The sequence below is a fragment of the Camelina sativa genome, chromosome 7 (assembly GCF_000633955.1).
Source record: "Camelina sativa cultivar DH55 chromosome 7, Cs, whole genome shotgun sequence".
Classification (NCBI taxonomy): domain Eukaryota; kingdom Viridiplantae; phylum Streptophyta; class Magnoliopsida; order Brassicales; family Brassicaceae; genus Camelina; species Camelina sativa.
In genome coordinates, this window is record NC_025691.1 from 25,818,632 (window position 1) to 25,828,718 (window position 10,087).

General features: G+C 31.9%; 1 protein-coding gene across 1 annotated transcript; it reads left to right on the forward strand.

Moving 5' to 3' along the window:
- LOC104702594 (trehalose-phosphate phosphatase B) lies at positions 2,635-5,104 on the forward strand. Its single transcript, XM_010418476.2, has 10 exons — positions 2,635-2,994; positions 3,079-3,219; positions 3,311-3,382; positions 3,460-3,552; positions 3,664-3,720; positions 3,834-3,935; positions 4,247-4,324; positions 4,435-4,504; positions 4,601-4,671; positions 4,790-5,104. Exons 1-10 carry the CDS (start codon positions 2,698-2,700, stop codon positions 4,940-4,942), a joined length of 1,134 nt encoding a protein of 377 aa, XP_010416778.1. The 5' UTR covers positions 2,635-2,697; the 3' UTR covers positions 4,943-5,104.

The window sequence follows — 10,087 nt, forward strand, 5'->3', positions numbered from 1 at the left end:
AAGGAGTGATTAGAGACAAAGATATGAGTAGGTTAGTCTAGCCATATTTCAACCATACGAGCCATATTTCAACCAAAGCAGAGCTCCTTCACTCTGATAGCTATGCTCAGGCTTCGACACTTTGCGGGCAACTTCTTGAAAGCCAAACTTGGTGATGGTCAACAAATAAGCTTCTGATTTGATCATTGGATCCCTTTTGGACCCCTAATTGAATTCATGGGAACCACATGACCCTATCAAACCGGAATCCCTCTTCAAGGGAAAGTTGCCACTGCAGCGTCTGATTCAGGCTGGCCCTGAGACCAGCAAGATCACCCCAAGCAGAAACTCTTCAAATTTACCTTTCATCAATGCTATCGCCTTCACTTTCCACAACCCCGGATACTTTCATTTGGCGAGTTGGAACAGAGGATCTAGCAAATTTCTCCACCTCCAAGACTTGGGACACTCTCAGGCCTCGAACAATTTTCCCAGGATGGACAAATCAGGTTTGGTACAAAGGAGCTATTCCTAGGCATGCTTTCCACAAGATCACGTTTGCTGCGATGGGGTTTACAGATTCACCCTAATTGCTGTATATGTGGTCTTGCTTTGGAGACTCGCGACCACCTTTTCCTAAGATGCCATTTCAGTGAAACGCTTTGGACAACTGTCAATCGTCGTCTCGGGTACAGACCTTTCACGTTCCACACTTGGGAAGCCTTCTCGGTTTGGTTGGATCTTAAAGATAGCACTGCTCCACGATGCCTCCGAAGGTTGACTGCACATGCCACTCTTTATGCAATCTGGTTAGAGCGAAACAACAGATATCACAACAACTCCTCCACTGATACTCAGACCATTTTCAAGCACCTGGATAGACAAATTCGAGATGCCATCCTGACAAAACAGAGCAAACGGAAAAAAAAAAAAATCCAAAACAAGAGTTCCCATTTCCGGTAGTTCGGTAAACCGTACCAATGGATCTATGTGCTATGGCTGGTTGTTATTATAACGCATGTGATAGTTAGACAGGCAAACGATATTTATAACTCAGTTCGTCATAGGCTCATAGTCATAACCATCGCCGCATTACTCGAACTATATAAATTTCATTACCGCATCTTTATTGAACTAATACGTATAAAAATACACATGCATACGTATACTATACTTTCTTACAAGTGCTCTACTAATTCTTTATTGAATTGTTGCCCTTTCCATACTTATTTGTAACATAAGTAATTAAATAGTAATAGACTGATCAATGTTAAAGAATCCGATGTACCATTCGTCCATTCCAAAAGATGTAGTAAGAATGTTAGATATACATTGATCCTTCTATAGAGAAATATGTTGCTTTCTTTTTCCCTATCATTTCGTATTTTTGAGATCTCTGAATTTTTTCATTGATATGTTAGTTTTTTTTTTTCTTTTTAGATTGAAGAACAACCCAAAGTACTTAAGAGTTGTAATGTCCTTCAAAAGAAATCGAGATAGATAGACCCCATCTTATTATGTATTACATATGCACGTATACTTTTTCCGTAAAATCAAAACTTTTCTTGATTCCCAATTTTTACGAATATAGGCGAGATCATGTACAGATATGGTTTTTTGATAAAATTCCTGAATTTATTAATATATTGATGTGTATTCTAAGAATTCCGAATAACCTTCAAAACTCAATAGTGATTACATATTTTTTAAACATTTCAAGCCGTTTTTCATTCATTATACATTCCTTATCATCATTTTCTATCAAAAGAGTAACATATATTCAAAACATAAAAGAAGACTTGGAATAAATAAACAAACATATTGAAACGACCATTTCCAACAAATAATTACCACATTTTACACATGACTAACGTCTGCGCGTATTATACAACCGTCGCATTAAATTGTAGCTGTCTAGTAAACTAAACTTGTAGTACTCTCAATTATTGATTAAAACCACATACAAATAACACTAATTAAACAAAATAATGTAGCTCGGATGATTAAAACAACAACATTTTTGATATCTTAAATAAAAAGGGGTCTTCTTTCGCCTGCTATCAAAAGCTCATATCTCATGCTACGTAATTAAAAATATAGACCAATTATGAATATGATTATTAGACGCATTTGTTTAGATCAAGAAATTCAGATATTGCGGTCCATAATTTTTTCAACACAGATAGTTTTTGCCAAGACTCGAGCTCAATCAACACATAGTCTACCTCCAAAAAAAAAAAAAAAATCATAAAAATAGTTTTAACCTATGGAGACCGAATAACATAAAAACAAAAAAAAATTGCTTATGATAATTTATTAATAATAAATCAATTTGTTTTCCAATATCTTAAATTTCCATATACACCATATCTGTATTTTTTTCATTCACATTGCTAAATTATTAAATATAAGACTCACGATAAAAGGCATGCTTAAAAAACCTAAATAACTATTTTTCAAGGATCCAAAGGGAGAGTGAAAAAAGAGAGAGGGAGGCATAATGTGGCCAAAAAGATACAGAGGGAGCCACCAATGGTAGATGGAGTTTTTTATTTCCTATTTCTTTTGTCTTCTCTCTACCTTCTTCTCACACTTGTCCTTATAAATTCCTCTTCTCCTCCTTCACCATTTCTTCCTCCTCACCCTCTCTCTCTCTCTATCTCTCTACATCTATCTATCTCTATCTTTCTCTGTCTTCTCTGTCTCAACAAGAAGAATATGACTAACCAGAATGTCATCGTGTCCGACAGAAAACCCATCTTGGGTTTGCAAACCATCACTGTCTCTGTCTCAAACTCTCCTCTGTTCTCTAATTCATTCCCCACTTACTTTACCTTCCCTCGTCGAAAGTTCTTGAAACTTCTTGAAGCAGCTGACAACAACAACAGTAACTTAGTTGTTGCTCCAAAGATTACTACATCTTGGGTCGATTCCATGCGTGATTCTTCCCCTACACGTCTCAGATCCTCTTCCAATGACTCTGTTTCAGATAACGACGACAAAACGTCTTGGATCGTACGTTAAAATCTGAATATTAATTACTCATTTTGCCGGATTCTGGAATCTGAATATTAATTACTCATCTTGTTTTTGGTTTAGGTTCGATTTCCTTCGGCTTTAAGTATGTTTGATGAGATTATGAATGCTGCTAAAGGGAAACAGATTGTTATGTTTCTTGATTACGACGGAACTCTTTCTCCCATAGTTGAAGATCCCGACAAAGCTTTCATTACCCATGAGGTTTTTATTCTCTATCCCTTCCATGGCTTTTTTGGGATTGATTATTAATTATATTGTTTTTGGATTAATAGATGTATTCTTTTTCTTACAGATGCGAGGTGTTGTAAAAGACGTCGCTTTAAATTTCCCTACTGCTATTGTCACCGGACGATCCATTGCTAAGGTACATTACATTTTACCAAATATTTACTATTTTTATACATTAAAAATCATTTAATTGAAATGTGTTTTTTTTTTCAGGTTCGTAGGTTTGTGAAAGTAAACGAGATTTACTATGCCGGAAGCCACGGCATGGACATTGAAGGTCCGACCAAAGAAAATAATTATGGCCAGGTGTGAAAACAGATGCACAAAATTCGACATATGAAATAAGTAATTTAATTAATTATTTGATTCTAAAGAATTTTTTTGTTTGTTTGTTTTGTTTTGTTGAAATGTTCATAGAGTAACGAAAGAGTGCTGTTTCAACCTGCACGTGAGTTTTTACCAATGATCGAAAAGGTACATTTTGAGATCTTTTTTTTTTTCTTTTTTTAATATAACAAAATCGAATTACGTACGATGGTTAAAACAGTAAAATTTATTTAACTCTGTGGGGATATAAATAATTTCAGGTGGTTAAGATTTTAGAGGAAAAGACAAAATGGATCCCTGGGGCTATGGTGGAGAACAACAAGTTTTGTCTGTCCGTACATTTTAGACGTGTTGATGAGAAGGTAAAGAACAAATATTATGATGAAAAAAAAAAAAAAAAGTTCTCTTATTTGAGAAAAAGATAAATGGTCCAAACTATTTCTTGTTTTTAGCCCGAAGTACTTAAGACTTATTCAAGTATGTTTTTGGTAATGTAGCACCTAATTTTCAAATAATACACTATCGTTAAACACCGGTGTAGTGTAGACTATGGTAATGTTAGTCTTATTCGGTATCTCACTTTTCAGCAATAAACACAAATTAGCAAAACACCGGTTTTATTTTAATTTGTGCGTAGAGAACGAATTATTTATTTTCATGTTTGTTGTAACAGAGATGGGAAACGCTAGCCGAAGTAGTAAAGTCAGTTCTTACTGATTATCCGGAGCTGAAACTAAACCAAGGTAGAAAGGTAAAATTAATGTTTCATCTCCTCTTTTTTACTAGTCATTAGAAGGCTACCCTCTTTCAATATCGATAATCTTTAATTAATCTCTTTTTTTTTTTTGTATATAAAATCAGGTGCTTGAAATCCGCCCAACGATCAAATGGGACAAGGGCCAGGCACTCAATTTTTTGCTAAAATCATTAGGTGAGAGAACCCTCATAAATATTTATTATTTGGCAAATACTGTAGTACTATTTTTTAGATCTGTGAACTCTTATTTATTTTATCTAATTAAAATAGGATATGAAAATTCCAAAGATGTTGTGCCGGTGTACATCGGGGATGACCGTACCGACGAAGATGCGTTTAAGGTAGAGTCACAAATAATTAATACACGCTTTCGTACCATCAAAGGACTATATGTTAAAACAAATCTACTTTATATTATAGCGTACGTACTAAATTAACCATAATATATAATTTTTATAGGTTTTACGTGAAAGGGAACAAGGTTTTGGGATTCTTGTCTCAAAAATTCCAAAGGACACCAATGCATCTTATTCTCTTAAAGACCCTTCTCAGGTTAAAGAGTTCCTGAAGCGTTTGGTTGAGTGGAAGAAGAAGACAGTGGGAGAAGAGTGAAACGCATACAACATAAATAACACCTGAGTTTATTTCCAAATTTTGAGTAGATTATTATTAGTTAAAATAAACACCCTTTTCATTTAGTTGATGCCTGGAGGGTGTTTTCGGTCTGAACTCTTTTTTTTTTTTGGATCTACATCGAACCGAAAATTGTAAATTTCGTGTAATGATTTAGAAGTGAAAAAAAAAATTATCAATATTTTTACTCATTCTAGTTTAACCTTATATCTTTCCTTTTTACTTTCTTGTTGCTCCTGAGCATATATACCACTTCAACATTCTTTTCGTTTATAACTTTGATTGTCTAATTACTAAATATGAGATATTTTTCGGTTTTAGAAGAAAAAAGATTAACTGCACTTTTTTCTAACATTGAAGGCATTAATACTGTAAAATCATCATTTTCACAAATACTGTATATAAGTTTACATGCACTTGTAAAACGAATAAAATAAGGAATATGCTTGTATTATTATTATGATATAATACCCTTTAAACCAAAATTAATGATATTAAGAAAGAGCAAACATTAATGTCAGTGGTTACAGATGGTTAGACTGTGCGTGGTATATATACTTCATGACTATCCAGCAAAATCACCCATTAAATAATCAGGCCAAATGTCATTGGATTTTTTTCCCCCTGTAAAAATAATAAAATAAAGTATGGATCACTGATCACATGAAAAATCATATAACTAGTGTTAAAATAATAATATTTTTATAATATAGTTTTGAACAGAGTTAAATATTAGTGAAAGTACTGTTTTGCCGAGAAGGAAAAGCTCTCCTTGTCTGTTTATTTAAATACTCAAAAAGCAAACTGAAATAATACGATTATGGACAGCCTGAATGAAGCACTTCCGCAAACCCAAGAAATTCAAATCCCAAATTACATCTTGGTACTCTTTTTCTTTCTTTTTTTTTTTTTTTTTTTTNATTTACGAGGATAACCTACAGTTACATTTTGATACAATTCTGAAACCTTTAGAGTAAACGACTAAACGTTAACAAGACATATTAGAGGAAAAAAAAAAGATGTGGACATCCAAGGTAAAAGACGTAACTATCTTTGGTCGTTCCATTTTAAATCAATTAAACTCCTAAAAGTGTAACAAATAGTATAAACTTTTCATTTGAAAAAAAATGAAGACGAAAGGAAAAACATTACTACATCCCCCTACATAAAATATAAACAGTTGTAAATATTACGATTTTTTTAAGAGTGAAGTGGATTGAATAACTCCCTAAAAAAGCTCGAATTATTGGAAGAAAAAAGGATACCTTAGGGTGAACACATCAATAACAACTTTATCCATATATAGAAACTTTTTTTTTTTTTTTTTGGTTCAAACATATAGAAACTTTAAGTTTATTAATAGGCTATGGGTGTAGACTATATATTGGCAAATGGCACTGCCACTGAGAAGAAAAAACAAAGGAAAAATTGACGAAGTTATGATTTCCCAACAAAGTGATCAATAGTATAGCTTGGTCGACTTTAGTTATATATATTATTTTTTGTTAAAGAGTTTCAACTTACACATTCCTATTTTCTTTCCAAAAATTTCGATATTTATTAATACATTATACATATTATATATAAAAAGGATTAACTATACCGTACCGTAAATAATATCTAAAGATATAGATTCATGATAGATTATGATAGCTATGATGGGTCAGCAGGCTTTATCCAAAACTTTTAGATGAAAACTGCATAACATTTACATGTTACTTGCGTGATCTTGACAATTTGTAACGTTCTCTTTATAATTTTCGTTAGGCAACCAGGGAGATGAAAACATTAATTACAAGTTGCATGCAGATCACGAACATGCAATAAACTGAGAACTTTTTTTTGTTTAATAGCAACTTTTGTTAAATAAATAGTCTCCAGATATTTGAGATATAGCTAAAGTCACAAACTTTTAAACAACACTTATTAAGTTATATTTTGTGCATGATAACCAACATAACTATCAAGTGATCTATAATAAAAAATATATATTATCAATAAAGATAACCAAATGGACATAGCTGATAGATCTGACCTGTATAGTGATCGTGCTAAAACCATGTAAGGGAGTTCGACAAGTGGGAAAACAATAAGAGCAAGTTCATGCGATTACTGAAAATACATCTGAATGGTCTATCCTTTTTTATCTTTTTGTCAATGGGTATTCGATCGATTTGTACATGTGCATGCGTTAACACTGACACATACTTCTGAATTGGCTTATCTTTCTTTCCCTTTGTTAATGGTTTTTCGACTTATCCCTTTATAAGCGGCAGCCAGATATTATGATTTTCATGTTGCCATAAGTTATTGTACCATCAAATAAATACATCAAAAATATATGAAGATAGCATACGATTTTTTTTCTTGGTTTTATCATAAACTGACACTGTTAGATAATTTGGTGCGCTAATATGTGAATTTAGGTGCATAATGATTCTATTATTATTACGAAAGTGTTTATAGTAGATTTTAACAACTGTATATATATGTATATATATATATGTTAAACAGAAACGAAATGGGAGGAGGAATCTGGTTAAAGTGAAGTCTCTTTTATTTTCTCTTTTAAATGAACTTTTCACTATTAAAACGAAAAGACTATATATATTATCGTAATGATATGTGTGTATATATGTGGGATAGTGAGTTATATTTCGAATGGTAGGTGGTGAAAAGGAAAGCCGCTATAAAGTAACACTACTTAGGTTGAATGAGGAGTTGGAATCCACTTAAAGTGGTTCGAATTAATGAAAAATAAACATATAAAAGGCTTCTATATACTATTGTTATTTTACACTAATCCTTTCTTTTGAATATGTTAGATATATTTGGACTTCAAGTGGGACAACCAACATGCTTCCATTCCACGAGAAGACATGACTCGATACGTGTAAAGAAACCAAAGCCGTTAAGTGTGTGTGTATCTTCACTTACATTTACCATATTAATTACTTATTGAGATATTTTTATATGAAGAAGAAACCCCATCATTGGTGGCCCGACTTGGATTGAAAAAAAATAAACTAAGTACGATTTCCTCCAATTATTGGGATCAACTCTATTTGCTACTTAATTTTATGGTAGCTTCCTGCTTCTACTTATTCATTTTTTACTATGATTCTCAATTTATGTTGTTAGGCATTGACCAAGTAAATAAGACCATATCCACATATATCAAAATCTCCCAAGAATTAATTAGTTTCACCTAGTTAGAAACTTAGAATAAAAAAAAGAGTACATTTTGTAGTAAGGGAAGACAAAATATTAGAAATATCGTATTTCAAATAACTTTTTTTGGTTTCAGCCAAAGTAATCATTTGGTGACGTGGTTTTATGAAACTTTTGTGTGAAAGATCTATTCATCCCGATATTGATGGGACGCTCGCTAGAGCAAAAATAAGATACATTGTATTATCAATAGGAATGACAAATAAAATCATAAGTTTGTGCTAAAGACTCAATATATTCATGAATAGATAAGATGTTTTGGATGGTGACAACAAAAAGAAAAAGATGGACATATATAATTAAGGAAATACAGAAGAAATTAAAGAAAAAAAGAGAGAGGAAACATAATAGTCTGTTTTCTATGTGACAGCTATCAATGACTCACTAAACTATTCACGTGAACAATGGGGTTCATGTGTTATTGAGTTATTCTTTGGATCTGTGTCCCAAATTAACTACTTAGTATTTGATATTTCATTTTTTTTAAATATCAGTTGGGATCTTCACGTCTTAAAAATATATTCCCTAAGAATAGTTGAGACCAAATTATATCTTAAATTACAGTAAAATATTAAATATTTTAGAAGACTTTTTTTTTTAAATTGTTTTGGTTGCTTACACATGTTAGTTTATATAAGTTTTTTTCTTGTTGTTTATTAGTGATTATTGAAGGATTCCTGAATGAATGGCTAAATCCTTCTTCTTCGAGCAGTGACAACTGACGAAACAGGCTAGGTCCAGTACTGTTTAAGTAACACCAAGCATTATATAATAATTTGTTATTTCAAAATTCCTTAACTACAGCTTAATCTGTTAACCCCCCATCATGTGAAAGCTATAAGGGACCGAATAAAGCTAACACGCATCTTAAAAAGGTAACGGGGACCATTTAATCAGATTCTCAACATTAAGTTAATTACGATTAGTGAAGCAATAATACAGGGTTTTAAGCACACACGTGTCACCCTAATGGTCCCCTCCTCCCATCTGCTCTAGTAATTTGCTTCTCCCATGTTGTAGGCTTTTAGGCCTCGAGAAAATTTTGTGTACTATATACAATATTTTTTTAAAAGTCCTTTCCTAATAAAAAGGATAAAGATTAATCTTTTGATTGGATGATTAAGATTTCAGACCATGTGATTTAGTGATCTTACACTGGGGAGCAGATTTAGTTTCGTCCCAATAGTAACCCCGCTTTCAGGTTTTAAAAACGTAGGTAACATATTAAACATTTGGTAGAGCCGTAGAGGTGTACTTATGCACTTATTTTTATAATCTTATTGTGTAGTGTATTGGACTACAAATTAAGGATAAAAGTATAGAAGCTAGAGTTATAGGGTTAGTTGCTTAGATCGGATCAATGATTCTACTGGTTATTGTTATACTACTACTCTATTTTTGTTCTTAGATTCCAACTAACAATTTAAATTAAAGGGTTAACGGAGTAACGAATATTTTAAAAGTTTTCATATAAATATTTAAAATTTTTCATTTAAATGTCACTCCAAGTTGAGTTGAGTGTGACCACAAACAAAAGAAATACTCGTTCCATCTTTTCTCATCCTCTATATAATAAAACGGAAGTACACAACATTGTTTTGTAGACTATATAATTTTAATAAGTTGGTTACAAATAGGTTATAAATTAAGTTTTATATTATTTGTATAGTCTAGATTTATTGTTTCCAAAAATCTTAAAAAGAATATTCTAAAGAATCATTTGATATCATCTAACTTATCATATTAATCTCCTTTATTAAATTATTCATCAAATAAAATCTTTTGATATCTAACTTAACATATTAATTTGTTAATTATTATTATATTTCACCTCTCATTTTTATATATGAGTCTATTTTGTCAAACAAATAAATTATCATATTATTTATTATA